This window comes from Cervus canadensis, chromosome 8 (assembly GCF_019320065.1).
Source record: "Cervus canadensis isolate Bull #8, Minnesota chromosome 8, ASM1932006v1, whole genome shotgun sequence".
In the NCBI taxonomy this organism is placed as follows: Eukaryota; Metazoa; Chordata; class Mammalia; order Artiodactyla; family Cervidae; genus Cervus; species Cervus canadensis.
The window spans coordinates 9,977,663-9,996,743 of record NC_057393.1 but is presented as its reverse complement, the minus strand read 5'-3'; the positions used below and the strand labels follow the sequence as shown (position 1 = coordinate 9,996,743).

At 46.0% G+C, this 19,081-nt stretch overlaps 1 protein-coding gene across 14 annotated transcripts in view; it reads left to right on the top strand.

Moving 5' to 3' along the window:
- Positions 1-19,081, top strand: part of TACC2 (transforming acidic coiled-coil containing protein 2) — a 228,576-nt gene that overhangs the window by 25,814 nt on the left and 183,681 nt on the right. For 12 of the 14 annotated variants that reach the window (XM_043475253.1, XM_043475252.1, XM_043475248.1 and 9 more), the window contains exons 2-4: positions 324-401; positions 5,257-5,316; positions 18,523-18,635. In XM_043475253.1, coding sequence (XP_043331188.1) covers positions 369-401; positions 5,257-5,316; positions 18,523-18,635 — 206 coding nt within the window. In that variant the 5' untranslated portion in view covers positions 324-368. The remainder of the gene's footprint in view (positions 1-323; positions 402-5,256; positions 5,317-18,522; positions 18,636-19,081) is intronic. The other 2 variants (XM_043475242.1, XM_043475243.1) reach the window with 1 other exon arrangement.

The window sequence follows — 19,081 nt, the reverse complement described above, 5'->3', positions numbered from 1 at the left end:
TTGGCAAAGCAGCCCCTTTTGTCACGCCGTTTGTATATATCCGTATATGTGTACATTGGCGTTAAGTCAGAGACTCAGTAACAAACTCGTCTTTCAGAAGTGTCTGCCAACAGTGGGTGGGAGTTAAACACCAGCCTGTGCTGGGAAAGACGGCTGGGTGGCACTTCGCAAAGGAAAACCCTTCAAAAGCAGTTTTCCATGATGTGACTCTAGAGATAAACACTCCCCATCATCTGGTTTTTAAGTTCGGGGAGATGAGTAGGCAGAGAAGCCCCAGACCTTCTTCAGTTTTACAGATGTGCATACCCTTTTGTTTCTTCCAGTCGGCACTGGTAAACCCGGAGGGACGCTGAGCACCCTGAGTCGTCATGGGCAACGAGAACAGCACTTCAGGCAGCCAGGTGGGTGTCTCGGGGCCTCCCCTTGGCCTGCACGGGGCTCCTGAGCGGCACTGACTGGACTTTTCAGCCTCTCTTCTCCTCTCTGTATCCCTGTAGGTGTTTTTCATTCCATTTTCAGAAGTGTTCGTATTAAGTGTATGTTAGTCGCTCAGTCAGCTCAGCCCTGTCCGATTCTTTGCGACCCTGTGGACTGTAGCCCCTCAGGCTCCTCTGTCCATTGGATTTTCCAGGCAAGAATACTGGAGGGTTGCCATTTCCTTCTCCGGGGGATCTTCCCGACCCGAGCATCGAACCTGGGCCTCCCGTACTGCGGGCAGGTTCTTTACCATCTGAGCTACCAGGGAAGCCCTTTGTAGTAAGTCTAGCCCTGATTTTATAAATTATATAAAAACTAGTTTTACTTCTTATTCTATGCTTTTAAAATTGACATAGGAGAGTTTGGCACATTCCCCCCCTCCCCACCCCCCCCGATTTTGCCTCTCCCCCATCCACTAACCTACATGGATATAGCAGAGGTTAAAATAAAACCATTTCCACACTTCCCTACCACAGCCTCCCCAGGCCACCCCCCCTCCAAAAAAAAACAAACTTATGGTCTGGAAAAAGTAGTTTTAAAATCTATCAATGTTGAGGACATTAAACGTGAACTATCATTTCCATGTTAGGTAAGGTTTTCAGAATTGAGGAATAGACTTTGCTTAATTGTGTGTAATATTGGGATATTAAAATAAATACAGGTTTTATCTTAAGTTTGAGAGTTGTAATTCAATGCCCTGGTGAACAAAATTAGGGAAACACTTTCCCATTGATCTGACACACAATGGAAATCTTGGATTAATAGTACAGAGTTTTTTGGATGAGAAAACCGGACCTAAAAGCCAATCTTGGGCAATTCATTTTCCCTTAGCTTTTTTTTCTTCCATACTATCTTCTCAAGCAGGAAAACAGGAATCATCAAAAGAAAAGGTAGGGAGTTTCCTGTTAACCTAGTGGTTAGGATTCTGGGCTTTCACTGCTGTGGGTCTGGGTTCAGTCCCTGGTTTGGGAACTGAGATCCTTTAAGCAGTGCACAGTGCGGCTAAAAAAAAAAAAAAAGATAAAAAGATAATATTTATTTACTTGCCTGTCTGTTCTGGGTCCCAGTTGTGGTGCACAGGATCTTTAGTTGTGACATGCCAACTCTTAGTTGGGCGTGTTAACTCCTACTGGGATCTAGTTCCTGGAACAGGAATTGAAACCAGACCCCCTGAATTGGGAGCACAGAGTCTCAGGCACTGGATCACCAGGGAAATCCCTAAAAAAGTAAATGAGAAGAAAAGAAAAGGTGGCCAACTTCATTCTTTAGGGGCAAAGAAGAAACAGTGATGGTGTTAAATGGCTAGAGGCGGGTAATAAGGAGAGGTGGGGATTGTAGCAAACAGGGGCTTCTGTTCGATTGTCTAAAAGAGAGGAAGGTCTTGTAACACCGGGCCCACATTCCCACTTGGCAACCTCTGCTGGAGTTATTGTTGAGAGAGTGGTGGATTGATATGGTATTGGAAGATATAATACAAAGAGATACTTCCCTGGTGGTCCAGTGGTTAAGACTCTGCCTTCCAATGCAGGGGGTACATGTTTGATCCTTGGTTGAGGAGCCAAGATCCCACATGCCTGGTGACCAAAAAAACCAAAACAGAAAGCAGAAACAATATTGTGACAAATTCAATAACGACTTTAAAAAAAAGAGTTCCATGTCCAAAAAAAAAAATCTTAAAAAAAATTTTTTTAAAAAGAAGTAATACAGAGAGATCCCAGGTACCCTTTACCTATTTACCCCAAGGGCAATATTTTACAAAACTAGAGTATGGAATCACAACCCAGATACTGACATTGCCACCATCTAGATACAGAATATTTCCAGAAGCAAAATTTCTTTTGTTCCCTTAGAGCCACACCCACCTCCGTTGGGGCCCTATTCCTAACCCCTGGCAATTTCTAATTTGTTCTCTATCTCTATAGAGATGAGCTGGAGAATGTTATACCATGTTACATAAGAGGAATCATACAGTAGGTGACCTTCTGGAACTGGCTTTTTCCACTCAGCATGATTTCCTGGAGATTCATCCAGATTGTTGTGTATGTCAGTCGTTCATTCTTTTTTATTGCTGGGTAGCATTCCCTGCTACAGTTTGTTGAACCATCATTTAGTGAAGGACATCTGGGTTGTTTCCAGTTTGGGGCTACTACTAAATAGTAGCTGTTATGGACATTTGTAGACAGGTTTTTTTTGGTGAACATAAGTTTTCATTTCTCGGACATAAAGCCCAGGAGTGCAGCTGCTTGGTCATGTGGTAATTGCATGTGTAGTTTTATAAGGAACCACCAAACCATCTGCCAGAATCCCTGAATCACTGTACATTCCCACCAGCAGTGTCTGAGTGAGCCAGTTTCTCTGCATTCTGGCCATCAATTGGTATTGTCACTGTTTGGTGTTGATGTTCTGATGTGTCTGTTGTGATATCTCATTATGCTTTGAATTTGCATTTTCCTGATGACTGATGATGTTGAACATCTTTTACATGCTTACTACCATCTGTTTATTCAGTTTGGTGAAATATCTGTGTCTTTTGCCCATTTTCTAACTGGATTTTTCTTACTGTGGAGTTTTGAGAATTTTTATAATGTCTAGATACTGATCCTTTTTCAAATTGTGGTTTGCAAGTATTTTCTCCATTGGTAGCTTATCTTTTCATCCTCTTACCAAGTTCTTTTACAGATAAGCTTTTAGGAGGTACAATAGATCAGCTTTTCTTTTTATAGATAGTGCTTTTGGAATCTTCCCTAAGCTGAGAGGAATTTCTACCTGAATATAGACACAGTTAAAGTAGCTTATGTTTTCTCTCCATTACCTATACTAAACCTCACTGTCCAGAATTGAAGGCTGGTTTATTTTGAATAGATACATAGAAATGGAACTGATGCAACAAATGGAGGGTATTTTTGAAAGAATCTTACTATATATTAATAGCTATATCTATAGCTGTATCTCTATGCAAAGCGCTTTCTAGAAAGGTGGTGACAATTTATATGTTTCTCAACAGGCTGTGAGGGCCCATCTCACTATATTCCTGCAAGCAGTGACTATTTTAGTGTCTTAGATTGTTATTGATTAGGGGTAAAAATGCTCAGTGGTTTAAAGACCCTCACCCACACTCCTCATCTCCTGCCAGCTCCCAACCCCAGGCTCCCTCCCCATGGCCCACCTTCCTGGAACAGACAGAAGATGTTTTCCTGGCATCACAATTTTCTACATTTCCAGCCTCAGCCAAGTGTGACCCAATGGGGCATCATGGGTTGCCTTTAGGACTCCAGGATTAGAACAAGGCTTACCTTCCTGGGAGAAACAAATGGAAATTGAACACAAGTACATTTGGCTTCAGAGCTCAGGGTCCCCCATGGGGCAGAAACTCCAGTCCCATCTTTCTACCACCTCCTGGATGTCTCTGCATGGATGACTCACAGTCACCCCGAGCTCTTCAAACCTGAGCTCGGCTTCCTTCCCTGATCCTCCCCTCTGCACTCTCTCTCTTGGGTACCATGACCTATCCTACCATTCAAGACAGAAACAGGAATCACCTCTAACTCCACCTGTTCCCATTCTCTGCCTTTAGTACATTGCCCTGTGATTGACTGATTAACTAGTGGACTGGCCATTTAGTTTTCCAAATTTCTGTTTAATCAGGACTGCTTTTGGTTATGAGACAGAAGCCCATCTCCAGCACCCACAAGCAGAGAAGGGGCTCATCTGTCCTAAAGAACTGAGAGGTCCTCGGAGAGGGTCTGGCTGCAGTAGTCGCTGGGGTTCAAAAGATGTCGCTGGAGATCTCTTCTCTCTGGATTTTGCTCTGCTTTCCTCTCTGACGTCCTAGTCCTCAGGGAGGTGCCCCCAGCCCTATAGGCAGCTCCACGCTTTTTCCAGCTAATGGTCCAGCCTCTGATCCGCTTCCTCTAAGGAATCTGATGGGCCCTGATCTGTTACGTGCCCTCTCTGGCTGGGATCAATCGCTGTGTCCTGGAATGTGGGACAGCCCGAGTCATGTCCCCATGCCTGATGGGGAAGGGTGGCTCCAGGGCAATGACAGTCCCATCATTGTAGCTTAGAGCACTTTTGCAAAAGACAAAAAATGTAGCATGTGTTAGAATACACATGGATATAGATGTGTACACACATGGATATACATGTATATCATACACATACATGTATAGGTATACATGTATATATGTGTGTATCATGTATGTGTATATCATACATACATGTATATGTATATATATATCATGTATATCATACATCCATATAATATGTGTTAGAAGTCCTGCCTTCTAACAACTTTTTTCCTCTTCATTCCCGTCATCACAACTCTATATCCTCACAACTGGGTCACTGCAAGCACCTCCAAAGTAGTTCCTCTGCCTCCACACCTTCTCCCATCCCACTCTTGCTCCCAGTCCTCTCTCTCAGAAGCTTTTTCTCTGTGAAGATGCACTTGGAGGTGCCTGCATCCTGCTTACAAGTGAACTCCTGGAGGGAAAGATGCAGGTCCGAATGAACCTCTCCTCGCAGATTAAGGAGCAGGCATTGAGAACCAGCAACATCCCCAGTGCAGTGGATGAGAGATGGGTCTTCCTAGTCCTGCCTAGTCCTTGCCTCCTTCAGATACCCCTGGGCTGCAGGTCCTTCTCCTTCTGTTGTCTAACTTCCCCTGGGTAGTGGTGGGCAAGGTGGGAGCACCTCCAGCAAGTTAGGGTCTCTCTCTGGTTCTTGGGAGGATTACCATTCTCTGTGGCCCATCCTAACAGCAAGACACTTTGCTTTCAGCAAGAGGACTCTGGCTTGAATAACGTCATCCTGTGGCCTCCAAACCCTGAGCCTCTGCAGGTACCGAGAGACGTGCTCTGCATGGTTTGCTGTCAGACCCCTTCCTAACCTCTAATTGGTTGCAGACTTTGGGCGTGCTGTGTTTGTTTGCATTTTTAGTTTTTCTCCTCCTCTTCCTTCTCCCATTGCCTCCTCCTGCCCACCTCAAATAAGTGATAAAACACAGTAGAAATCTGCAATATATGTTTGGATTTTTAAAACTAACATTTTGGTGTGTCTACCAAACATCTGGGCTTCCCTCATGGCTCAGTGGTAAAGAACCTGTCTGCCAATGCTGGAGACGTGGGTTCAATCCCTGGGTCAGGAAGATCCCCTGGAGGAGGAAATGGCAACCCACTCCAGTATTCTTGCCTGGGAAATAGCATGGACAGAGGAGCTTCATGGGCTACTGTCCACGGGGTCTCGAAAGAGTCGGACACGACTTAGCAACTAACCAACATCCAAGATCTAGCTGGGTTGCTATGCTGTGAGATGCTGAATATGGCTTATGCTCTCAAGGTAATGCGACTGCCAATACTTACCCTTCCAAACATTTCTGCTTTGATTTCCTTTATGCTGGAGGGAGGCTGAGTATGGGATGGTGGCCGCCCTTTGCCACCAGTGGACAAAGCTGGTTTGTCCTAAGGAATATTGCTTTCCCGAGCGCCCTCAGTGTGGGTGCGCATCATGCAGCTGGCTGAGTCCCCTAGTTTGAGCTCTTCCTGAAGTGTTTGCCATCCACTGGGAAGGAGGGCGAGCTGGGGGCTTTGCCTCCTTTTCACGGAGATTTTTCCTGGAGACAGTGTCAAGGTAGGTGTGTGCCTGTGAGTGCGGTCAGTGTGAGGCGATAAAATGTAGCCTGCTGTGACATCCACACACCCAGAGGGAGGCGTGTTAGTCACCCTTAAGGCGTGTTCCTTGCCTTAAGGAGAGTAGCTCCGCCCACCAAGGGTGGCTTCCAGAAGGTTTGCTTGGTGCTCTTGATGAAAGTAATCAATAATAAGAACAGAGTTTTACTTGAGCCAAACGTAGGCCTAGCCCAGAATCCCAGCTTCCCAGATTACTCTGAGAAACTGCCCCTGAGAGTTTTCAGAGGAGGAATGACTTGAACTGATTAGATTTTTTAAATGTATTTATTTATTTGGCTGCACTGAGGGGTCTTAGTTGTGGCATGCCAACTCTTACTTGCAGCATGTGGGATCTAGTTCCCTGACCAGGGATTGAACTCAACCTCCCTGCCTTGGACCACCAGGGAAGTTCCTGATTGGAGATTTTAAAAAGTTGTGGTTGCTATGTTGAGCATGGTCTTTAGAGGGCAGAAGGGAGGTGTAGAGAAGGGACATTGATTAAGAGGCTATCTAGAGGTCAAAAAGATAGATGATTATGGCCTGGAATGAGGTATCAGGGAAGAGGGTTCCTGGATTGGGGATGTATTTTGAAGGCAGAGAGAAATGCCTAATGAGGGATCGAACCTATGGGATGGGAGAAAGAGCAGAACCAAGAGGGAGCCCTAGGTGTTGGGCCTGAGCCTTTGGGTAGAGGGGAATGTCATTTCTTCAGATGGTGAGGATGGGAGGAGACGAAATTTTAGGGAGAAGGGAGAAAATCAAAGGTTCTGGTTTGGCATTAAATCTGAATGCCTATTGGGAACTACAGTGAAGAGATCTAGTGGGCATTTGGATACATAAGAGATGGGGCATGAGATGTATATTTCAGTCATCAGCACAAATATTTAAATGCATCCGACTAGACCTCTGTCCATGGGATTCTCCAGGCAAGAATAATGGAGTGGGTTTCCATTTCCTCCTCCAGAGAATCTTCCTGACCCAGGGGTGAAACCCGAGTCTCCTGTGTCTCTTGCATTGCAGGTGGATTCTGTACCGGTTGAGTCACTGGGGAAGTCCATTGGGAGAGAGTAAGGGACTTGATTAATTGGAGATGCTTCAACATTTAGATATAAGCCCAGGGGGAAGTGGGAGAATCAGGGTGTGTGTGTGTGGAGGGGTATTTCTGAAGGAGTTGAAGCTGACTAAATACAAAGGAAAATGAGGGACCTAAGTGATCATGAGTGTCGAGGAACAGACAGGGTATAGTGGCGTCAGACGCTGCTGACGAACAAGGAGCAGACGGCTGTCCATTGAGTTGACGACGTGGCGGCCAGATGAGGAAAGCCTTATATTGCCCTGCAGGTCCTTCACAGGCACAGGTCCAGTGAGGACTGGGATGCAGATTGCATGGGGCAGATCTGATGCAGGAATTGGAGATAAAGAAGTGGGGAGAGGTGTGTAGGTCATCCAGGAAGTTTTCCTAAGAAAAAGAGCAGAATATTGGGACAGTAGCTAGTGGAGAAAGTTGCCTGGAAGCTTTAATTAAAGACTGGAGATACTGGATGCCCGTGTGCCAGTGGGCTTGTGGGAGAGAGACAGGGACCAGTGGAGGATGGATGAGAAAGGTCAGCGGAAAGAAGGCTGACCTTGAACGTTTGAGAGGGAATGGGGCTGGAGCAGAAGTGGGCTTAGAGGACAGACATTTCCACCATTGTGGACTGGGGGAGAGAGGACAGAAGCAGATAGGGCTGGGATGGCTGATAAGGGTGCAGAGAAAGGGGTGCATGTGGTGGGTGGTGGAGATGAGGTCAGAGGAGGCAGGAGGTATACTAATTGTGGAAGCTGGGGGGATAACAGGTACCTGGGGAGACTGGACCTTCATGTAGTTACCGAGGGAAGCTGGGTACGAGCCATGGTAGGACCTCTTCTCATAGTCTCTTGGCAGTAGGCCAGCAAATTAGCTTAATGATTTTTTGCTACTGGCATTTTTGGGAAGCAACTGATGTGTCAAATTAATTATTCACCGTTTTACCTTAAGAAGTCAAGTTTAATAACATCACGATTGTCCTATATCTGGGATCTGCCCAAGAGCACAGTTATTTCTTCCTTCATCAGCACAAACACTCTTCAGACTGGAATTTACTGGTGTGGCCTTGGTTTCTTGTCTGTATTCCCAAGGGAAGAGAAGTCATTGGTGGGGAAATTCACACACGCAGACTGGACCAACTTCATCCATTTATTGAAGGTTCCTTAGTGACTGAGGCCTTTTGACCTTAGAGGAGACTCAGCCCCTCCTGGATGCCTGTTCCTGCATGCTGAGTCCTACTTGTTACTCCCACTCCTTCCCTCCGCTGACTGACTCACTGAGGCCTCCTGGCAGGCGGACTGCTCTCAGGAAGCCCAGAGCAACCAGAGTTACTAAAATGCACAGCTGTGACTCAGAGGCCTTTCCTTCGTGGTGACTCGTCTTCCTGTGGGCATCAGACGTGTTGGCTGGGAATGAGAAGGAAGCCGTATGTCTAACCAAGGCTGTGGAGGGCGGCCGGCTTGGGGGCAGGAGGGCGCAGTGCCGTGGGAGGTCACTAGAGTGACGAACAGTGAGCCAAGGGCAGCGGAGCGGCCTGAGGCTGAGCTGCTGACCAGCGCGCCAGTTAGTCTCAGGGTCCTAACTGGTGTGTCCTCTTCGGAACAGAGGTGGAGGTGGTATGGTAATGAGGGTAGCCTCCCTCCAACAGCCCTTCCTGGGGTTTCATGCATCAGGACTCTCACAGAAGGGTTTATGGTGAGATAAGGGCCACGTCAACCCACAGCCCCAACACCTGAAAGCGGGCATGACAGTGATTCCGTGTTCTTTCCCGAGTGTTTGGTTCTGGGGAGCCCTGCAGGGACATCTGAGCTCTGAGCACACGGATTCCAGAGCAGAAGGGCAATGCCCATCCCGGCCGGCTTTACCACCTCTGAACTTCCTCTTGGCCTTGGGGCTGTCGTGGTACCCGTTTATGGCTCTGACAGCATGGGGAGGAAAAGAAAGACAGTCAATCCTATTATTATTTTTTATTAATATTATGGCTTGACTTAAAAATATATGATCATTAAAAATGCTCTTTTAAAGCAATTCCATCATCTGGATGTTTCTGTAGTTTGAAAAAAAAAGGATTTTCAACTATAGAAACTATGGTCAATGCTGTGAAGCAAGAGGATGGGTGCAAGGACACCTGAGCGGGCCCTGGGTATCCCGGAAGACTCTCTGGGGGAGCTGGAGGATAAGCAGGAAACAAGCGGGATAAGGAGGGTTGAGGGCAAGTCACTGCACAGGCCTCCCCAGCCCAGACCTCACTGGGGAAGGTCTTCCTGGTTCTGGCTCAGGGCCCATGAGGCAGCTGGGTCTGAGGTTCATTCCTGAAAGCGACCTCAGCACTGTGGCTTCAGATTCTCTGACATCCAAGGAGCAGAGGACCAGGAGGACAAGAGAATCTGTGCTATGCGAGGCACCCCAGGGCATGCTTCCACAGGCTGAGGTTAGCTGTGTCTCAGGCACTATGTGATTATTATTTTGCTTCTAGGTAAATGGCTGCTAAGTATCTGCATGGGCTTCCCTGGTGGCTCAGATGGTAAAGGATGCTTGCCGGGGCAGGAGAGGAGGGTTCGATCTCTGGTTCAGGAAGATCCCCTGGAGAGGAAATGGCAACCCACTCCTGTATTCTTGCCTGGGAAATCCCATAGACAAAGGAGCCTGGTGGGCTACTGTCCCTGGCATTGCAAAGAATCAGGCGTGACTTAGTGACTGAGCACGCACACAGGTACACAAGTATGTGCATATGTTTAAATCTACAAATGCCTGGGATCCCAAGTTCAGCTTGGAGGGAGTCTCTCTTATTTCCGGAGGAACCCAGGGCACTCAACATTATGACAGCCCTGGCAGAACAGCATCTTCTAATAGTCTACTGACAGTAAGTGGGCACCTGGGATGATTTAAGTGTGCTTAATGAGAAATAAATTGAATAAAGACAGTTGAACAGCATGACTGCAATGCTGGTAACAGTGGAGAGAGCTTGTTTAGTATGACATCTGATGGCCCAGCCCAGAGGGTTGGTGCTAATTTTTTGCTGGAGTCATTATTAAAGTTTGTGAACTGCATGGCTCCGGGTTTGGCCGGATGCCGCTTCTGAAGAATAGGATTAACTGTTCTAACTCCAATCTGAGAAAGGCACTGGGGCTCCTAGTTAATGAGTTCTGAATCTGTTTCTTCTTTATAATTATAACTAACATGTATGAGTGTCTACTATGATCTAGCCTTGGACCTTGTGCTTCACACATATTATTTTATTTAACCTTCGAAGCAACCCTGTAAATATGATTCCTCTTTTCCAGATATGATACTAGGGGCAGAGAATCTGAAGGCTTATGGCTAAATATACACTGTAGTTTGGCTTTGAACCACTGCACCTGGCTTCCTGCACCCTTGTTCTTTTTTTATTTTTATTGGACTATAGTTGCTTTCTTGCACCCTTATCCTTTTTTAAATTTATTTATTTTTAATTGGGGGCTTCCCTTGTGGCTCAGCTGGTAAAGAATCCACCTGCAATGTGGGAGACCTGGGTTCGATCCCTGGGTTGGGAAGATTCCCCTGAAGAAGGTAACTGGAGGATAATTGCTTTACAGTATTGCATTGATTTCTGCCATACATCAACATGAATCAGCCATAGGTATACATATGTCCCCTCCCTTGTGACCCTCCCTCCCACCTCCCACCCCATCCCACCCTCCTGCGTTATCACCGAGCCCCAGATTTGAGCCCCCTGTGTCACACATCAAATTCCCACTGGCTATCTATTTGACATATGGTGATGTATATGTTTCAGTGCTATTCTCCCAAATCATCCCATCCTCTCCTCCCTCCACTGTGTCCACATCTGTTCACTGTGTCTGCATTTCCGTTGCTGCCCTGCATATGGGTTCATCAGTACCATCTTTCTAGATTCCACATATATGAGTTAATATACAATAGTTGTTTTTCTCTTTCTAACTTACTTCACTCTGTATAATAGGCTCTAGGTTCATCCACCTCTTTAGAACTGACTCAAATGCGTTCCTTTTTATGGCTGAATAATATTCCATTGTATATATGTACCGCAACTTCTTTATTCATTCATCTGTCAGTGGACATCTAGGCTGCTTCCGTGTCCTGGCTAGTATAAACAGTGCTGCAGTGAACATGGGGTGCATGTGTCTTTTTCAGTTATGGTTTCCTCAGGGTATATGTCCAGTAGTAGGACTGCTGGGTCATCAGTTCAGTTCAGTCGCTCAGTTGTGTGACTCTTTGTGACCCCATGGACTGCAGCATGCCAGGCCTCTGTCCATCACCAACTCCTGGAGCTTGCTCAAACTCGTCTTCATTGAGCCGGTGATGCGATGCAACCATCTCATCCTCTGTTGTCCCCTTCTCCTCCTGCCTTCAATCTATCCCCAAATCAGGGTCTTTTCCAATGAGTCAGTTCTTCAAATCAGGTGGCCAAAGTATTGGAGTTTCAGCTTCAGCATCAGTCCTTCCAATGAAATTTCAGGACTGACTTCCTTTAGGATTGACTGGTTTGATCTCCTTGCAGTCCAAGAGTCTTCTCCAACACTACAGTTCAAACGTATCAATTCTTTGGCGTTCATCCTTCTATATGGTCCAACTCTTGCATCTGTACATGACTACTGGAAAAACCGTAGCTTTGATTATACAGATCTTGGTCGGCAAAGTAATGTCTCTGCTTTTTAATATGTCATCTAGGTTTGTCATAGCTTTCTTTTCAAGGAGCAAGCATCTTTTAATTTCATGGCTGCAGTCACCATCTGCAGTGATTTTGGAGCCCAAGAAAATAAAGTCTGTCACTGTTTCCCTTGTTTCTCCATCTATTTGCCATGAAGTGATGGGACCGAATGCCATGATCTTAGTTTTTTGAATGCTGGGTCATGTGGTACTTTTATTCCTAGTTTTTAAAGGAATCTCCATACTGTTCTCCACAGTGGCTGTATCAATTTACATTTCCACCGACAGTTGCACCCTTATTCTTAAATCAAGTGTCATGCTACTTTATCATGAAAATGAATAGATGTATTAAAAAAAATCCTAGAGGAGCAAAAAATAAGATTTATATCTGTATTTCAAGTGCAATCATGTAAAAAAAATCACAGGACATTACAGTCCATCTGACAACCCCAGTTCTGAATAAAGGGACTCTGCTCCATTTGGACAGGTTTTTTTTTTTTTCTCTTCCATATTGACAGAGTTCTCTCGTCACTCACAGGGGCAGGCAGGTTGGGGGTTGGGGTGAAATGATTTGGGTTTTGTGACCTTATGTATCTCTCTTTAAATCACATTGATACTAAAATATTAAGCACAGATAAGACGTTAATACTGAACAGTTTTTTGAAGTCCCGAAGGTTTTCCTCTCCCCTCGGGCTCCAGGTGTCAGAACTTGTGAACTCCGGCATCTTTGAAGTTCCTGGGTCCTTGGGGGCTAATTCTTACCACTTTTGATGCCAACAATTTTGAGGAAGGGGAGACAGATATTATTCATTGAATGTTATCTCTCGTTCATTCACTAAGCTGTAAGTTCCAGGAGGGTAGGAACCATGATTCTTTTATTCTAATTAAAGGTTTTATTTGGAAATATTTTCAGATTTACAGAAAAATTGCAAAGATAATAGAGAGAATTCCCTTACTCTTTCCCTCAACTTCCCCTAAGTTAGTATCTTATACCATATCTTTTAAAATATATATATATATTTTATAATACATCTATCTTTTAAAAATATATTTATTTTTGGCTGCACTGGGTCTTCGTTGTTGCACACAGATTTTTCTCTAGTTGTGGCAAGCAGAGGGTCCTCTCTGTTTGTACTTGTGGTGCACAGGCTTCTCTCTGATGTGGCTTCTCTTGCGAAGCCCAGGCTCCAGGGCGTGTGGGCTTCGGTAGTTGTGACCCGTGGGCTTAGTTGCCCTGCAGCCTGTGGAATCTTCCAGGACCAGGGATCGAACCTGTATCCCCACGTTGACAGGCAGCTTCTTAATCACTGGACCGCCAGGGAGGTCCACACCTTATCTTTTAAAATCTTCTGTATCAACCTGAATTCTAGACTCCTGAACATGAGATGGAATCACCCAAACCACCACGCAAACTCAATTCTCTTATTTTTTCCACTTTCTCAGGGTAGAGTGGGGGTCCAAAGCCAGCTCTCTCTGACTCCAAAGCTCGTTCATTTATCCTACCATGTTGCACCATGTTTCATGAGAAAGCGTTCCATTTGGGGAAGCCTAAAATTCCACCTGGGGGCCTCCCTCTTCTTGGCCTGACAGAGTGCCTGCAAGGGGAGCAGGAGAGGTGAAAAATGGTTGGGATGATCTAGCAGAACTGGTCTAAGCCTCTGCCCTCGCTTGACAGGGAAGATGGGCGGCCCACTGGCCCTAGCGCAGAACATGTGTTCCCCCTCCATATTTGGCAGCCCGGCAGTTGTTTCTGAAATCCGATTCCTCATGCCATGGGGATGACCTTTGGTCTACTTCCCAGCATTCACCTGCAGTCACACTGCTCCCCAGAAGCTCATTCCAAGAGTGGGCGACTTGGCAAGACACCCTGGTCATGATCTAACTGTTTTAATTAAACCTCTTTATTGGCATGACCAGTAAGCCGTGGTCCAGAGAGGTGGAGCTTATTTAAGAGGTAAGGTCAGGGGAATTTTTCTTTTTTAGTGGGGAAGCACTTTAGCTTTGGGTAAAGTGTATTTTTCAGGACTGGAAAGTTGTGACTGTTTGAAGACTGCTTTTAAATAAACCCAGAGCTCTGGAGTATTCCTGAGCCAAAGAAAGGCTGTTTGTTTACTCAAGCAATGGCAGCAAAGGAAAGATTTGAAGAAGCAACCTGACAAGTCTGTTTGTCATGTGGAGCGTTGCCAGTTTTTTTTTTTTTTTTTTCCAGCCTGCTATTTGGAAGTGTAAGGGGTAACTTTAGAAACGTATCCTGTTTTGTAGTGACGCCTGTTGACACAACAGACCCCTAGGAATCCTGTAAGCAACAGGCCTTAGTACTGTTGCTAGGATGGGGAAACTGGATGGGGAGCAGTGGGGGTGGGGAGGGGGGAGGGACGGGGGAGGGAAGAGCTCAAAGGCACTGCGGGAAGTGAGGCAGAGGTGAGAGCTCCACGGCCCGAGTGTGTGCCCCTCGATTTGCAGAAGTGGCTAGCAGACTAAACAGGAATGATCTGTTTTTCATACATTCAACAAGTATTTCTGGAATGCCTCCCTGTGCCAGGGGACTATTCTGGGCATTGACTCCAGGCCTCTGTACCACAGTGTTCATAGATGTCCAGTTGTTTTAGTTCCTTGGAGCATGGCAGGAAGATGATGGGAGTCATAGGATTCCCACTGCCTGGTGAGGTAGCATAAGGCAGGGCGTCAAGGGTGCAGATTCTGGAGCCAAACCATCTGAGTCCAAGTCCTGGTTTCACTGCTTCCAAATAATGTGATTTGGGGCAAGTGGCTTAACCTCTCTGTGCTAAGTGATCTTAGCAGTAAAATAGGGTTGTTGTAAGAACCGGATGAGTTCAAATATGTTATGCACTTAAAAACAATAGTGCAGGCTACCCCGGTTGTCCGCCTTCTGAATGTAGAAAATTCCTAGGAAAGCTTTTGTAAGCTGATATGGCTTAAAGCAAAGAAGTGATTACCTTAGGACATCTCTTGCTGATAGATGCACAAAATAAACTGGATAAAGCCCAGGTGCTCACAGACATAGTTCAGAGAGAGACATGGCGACTTGTTGCTGGGATGTTGAGTGTGGCTCCCTGCCAAGGAGCTTGGCGGGGCCACTCTCGCTGCTGCTAGGCGTTCATGTTGTCTCCATGCCAGCTTTGCTGCAAAAGAAATGCTGAAAGGTATTTTTGCTTTGTGCCTTTTCAATAAAAGCAAAAATCCCCTTGGGATTTCTTTTTTAAAAAATTGTTTATTTATTTATTTTTGTTTGCCCTGGGGTCTTCATTGCTTCACTCGGGCCTTCTCTAATTGCGGGGGTCGCAGGGACGGGTGGGGGCTAATCTTTGATGCGGTGCATGCGCTTCTCATTGCGGCTTCTTCTGGTGGAGCAGGGCTCTAGGCGCGCGGACTCCAGTAGTTGCAGCACGTGGAGTCAGTAGTTGTGCGTGGGTTTCGGAAAAACATGTACAGGTCTTTTGTAAAAGAGAAGTGATGTAAAGCAAGCTTGAAAATCAGTGGAGACCTGTATGTGGCACATAGAAAGTGTTCATAAGAATGTCTGCTATGATTATTCTACCAAAAAATATGCGATGTAGGCATTGGGTGTTATTATCGTGGAAAGAGTATTGGACTTCAAGGCAGGAGACCTGGCAAAAGTTCCTTCACTTCTGTTTCTGAGAAGTGGAAAACAGTATTTTACCTGCCTGCTAGCACACACGGATTTTCTAAGAACCAGAGGATGTGGAATAACTGCCCAGTGCAGTGTGCTGTCCCCATGGGTGGTACAGTTGCCTTTATTTTGACTCCAATCAGCTCTGTTTTTGCTGGAGAGAACTGCCGTTCTTCTTACAGATTCGCTTTCTATGAGGAGGACAGGTGGGGCTGAAAAGTGATAAAGGTCTACCCTAGTTTCTTCTCTGAAGACAAATCTGAGTCCTTGTCATATTTCCTTTGCCGGAGGAAATTCATCACGTGGTCCCCTCCCCACCTTGGGTGAGAGCAGAGCTCTGCCTCCTGATTCCATCTGTTGTTTGCATCTGTCTGAGCTGTTAGACACATCAATATCTTTCCAGAATTACTTTAAATTACCCTTGATCCTGGAATAAAAAGCAGGAGATTTATCTGTTCAATTATTTGCAGATAATGTGGTGATTGAAAGGGAAGCCTGGCTGCAGAAGGTATTTGGAGCTGAGACCTGTATGACAGTTAGACAAGCAGGAATTGGGTTAGAGTTTTAAAAATGCAGGACCCTGATATGAAAATGTCACTCACTCTGTATTATGATTCTGGAGTCATCATAGTTAAATGGTAAAGCAGGCACCCAAAGGTAGTAAGATGGTATAAAGAGCCTTCTTCAGAAGAGTCAGGGACACTTTGGAATTGGAATTTACTGTGACTGGAAGTTTGTATTGTGTTGATACTGCTCTAGAGAGTGATTTCTGTTCAGGACTCACAGATCAGAAGACTCAGGTCCACAGGACAGAGCAGGGTGCTCATTACAGGGACTGGGTCAGCCAGCATGGAGGTCGCGCCAGCCTGGGGTCCACAGTTCCCCTCTTAGGTGAGGAATCGACCCCAGCTCCCCTCCTCTACTGAGATGCCTCTCCCTGGCTTTGGAATCAGAGAGGATCAGGTCCACCAGACTCCCCTGCTGTGTGATCTTGGCCAGAGTCATAACCTCTTAAAACCCCTGTTCTAAGACAGCAGCACAAGTGCTGATAATACAGCTCAAAATACTTTAAATTTTTATCTGGAGTGGCTTCATGTAGAAATTTGAGTAATGGGATGATAAATCAAAAATAAGCCCAAAAGAAGATTTACCATTAATTTTTTATTTTTAGTTGGAGTATGGTTGCATTACACTGTTGTGTTGGTCTCTGAACAGCAGCCTGAATCAGCTACAGGGATATGTTTGTTGTTCAGTCGCCCAGTCCTGTCTGACTCTTTGCGACCCCATGAATCGCAGCACGCCAGGCCTCCCTGTCCATCACCAACTCCCGGAGTCCACCCAAACCCATGTCCATTGAGTCGGTGATGCCATCCAACCATCTCATCCTCTGTCGTCCCCTTCTCCTCCTGCCTTCAATCTTTCCCAGTATCAGGGTCTTTTCAAATGAGTCAGCTCTTTGCATCAGGTGGCCAAAGTATTGGAGTTTCAGCTTCAACATCAGTCCTTCCAATGAACACCCAGGCACTTAGTCAATGCTCAATAAACAGATGTTGTTATTATTGTTGTGCTCTTTCCCTTCATTCTGTCTCAGCAAGAGTGAATGAAGATTTTTTGATGTAGTATTCCTATTTAGCACTGGAAAGTTTGAGCCCTCGAGAGCTGAAGCATCTTTTATACTTTACCTCTGGACACAACGGGGTGAATACAAACAGCCAACCACTCAGTGAAATAGACCAGCTGCGGAAACATTCTGTCTTGGCTTTTCTCTACCAGCTGGGTCTGAACTCTCTGCTGCAGCCTGCCTTCCTCCACAATGGCCAGAGACAGACTGCCAGTAACGCTTGCGTTCATGTTCTAACAGAGCCAGGGACCGGTTTACCATCCCTCTGGTTCTCTGGGGAGTCCTGAGGAAGGACCAGCCTTAACCCGAGTCTTGTGCATATCCGGATGGGCAGGAGTGAGGGGCACTAGGACTGACGTTTCCGTGAGAACCTTAGGGGCAGAGGGACAGAAGAGCAGTTCTTTAGAAGAAGGCAGATCTGGCTCCAGAGAAAAGTGTGTGTGTTGTTTCAGGGAGCGGGGGTTCAGGAACCCTGCTGAGAAGACAAAAGACAACCACTGGGGACTTCCCTGTGGTCCAGAGGTTAAAACTCTGTGCTTCCACTGCAGGAGACATGGGTTCAATTCTCTGGGGAAGTAAGATCCTATAAGCCTCTCAGGGCAGCCAAAAACCAAAATAAATACATAAAAAGTTGTTTTAAAAAAAGAAGACAACCACTGCTTTGAGGAATACTGCTGGGGATTCCTAGAAGTCCTTTCCCCCATTTCTGATATTGTATCAGACTTAAATGAGCATCATTTAAATTGAGTTTTTAAAACATCTTATCTCTTTCTATCCTATGATTTGATGTTTTGACTGTGCTTTAAATGTTTCCATTTTAGTTTGAAAAATCATCTGAACAGCAGACAAGTTTTCTGTGCCGTTTAAGAAATGATGACCAACTCTTAGAATGGTTGAGACCTCAGTGGGTGGCCCCAGTAATTTTTTTCAGGTTTCCAGCTGAATTCTGGTGTGCAAACGGTGGGGCAGGGGCAGGAAGTGTGTTTTCCTCGAGGTGAGGCCACAAACAAAACGCACTAAGATCTTAGATTCAATATCCCACTTTCTCCAGGAAGCAGATGGCCCCCAAAGTGTGAGGGGTGTCCCCAGTGTGTTTTTTTACTGAAACAGTCAGCCTGCTCAGCTCAAATCGCTGGTTTGCTGTGTTTCTCCTCCATCAGGTGAGAGCAGGGCTTTGCTCACCGTGTGCCTCCAAAGCCTCGCTCCGCGCCTGGCAGTCAGTGCTCAGATGGACAGTAAAGCAAAATAACAAACAGACAGACAAAAACACCCCTGGCTCTTCAGTGTTGTGGTCAGCGACCTATTGATAAAGTCTGTGTTTTCAAAGATTCCTGCTTGATTTCCTTTCCAATTTCTCTTTCTTGTGGCCCAGAGGACTTCTTCGGCGCGGAGTCCAGAATCCGTGCAACCACCCGGGAACAGTCAGAGAGGAGAAAGGAAGCCCGAGGAGGCACCCAGAGGCGCGGACCCAGGAGGCCTGCCCAGGTAGGACCAGGTCCAGAGGTGTGACCCAGCCCGAGGCGTGGCCAGCTCTCGGCCTGCTCAGCTTTTGTTTTGCTCCATTTGCTTTGGAAATTTTATCCTAAAATCCATGATGTAGTTGTCGGTGGTGAGATGTTCCAAGCAGTGGTTCCTAGACCTCTTTGTGATTTGCCTAGACCTGCCTGATTGGAAAATTAATATTTTCCTGCCCAGAGATGCAATTAGTAATGATAGGCTTCCATACCACAGCATTCCAGGTCTTTTATCCTTGTTCTCAGAACTTACAATAAAAAAGATGAAGGCTGCCAAGAGCCTTAGGAGGGTGTGGCTAATCTGTGGTGAAGCTGGAGTCCGAATTCCAAGACAGAAGTCAAGGTGGGCTTCCAGAGGTGAGACAGAGGATTCAAAGAGCAATCATCCAGTCCCAGGGAGGCTGGTGGATGAATTTC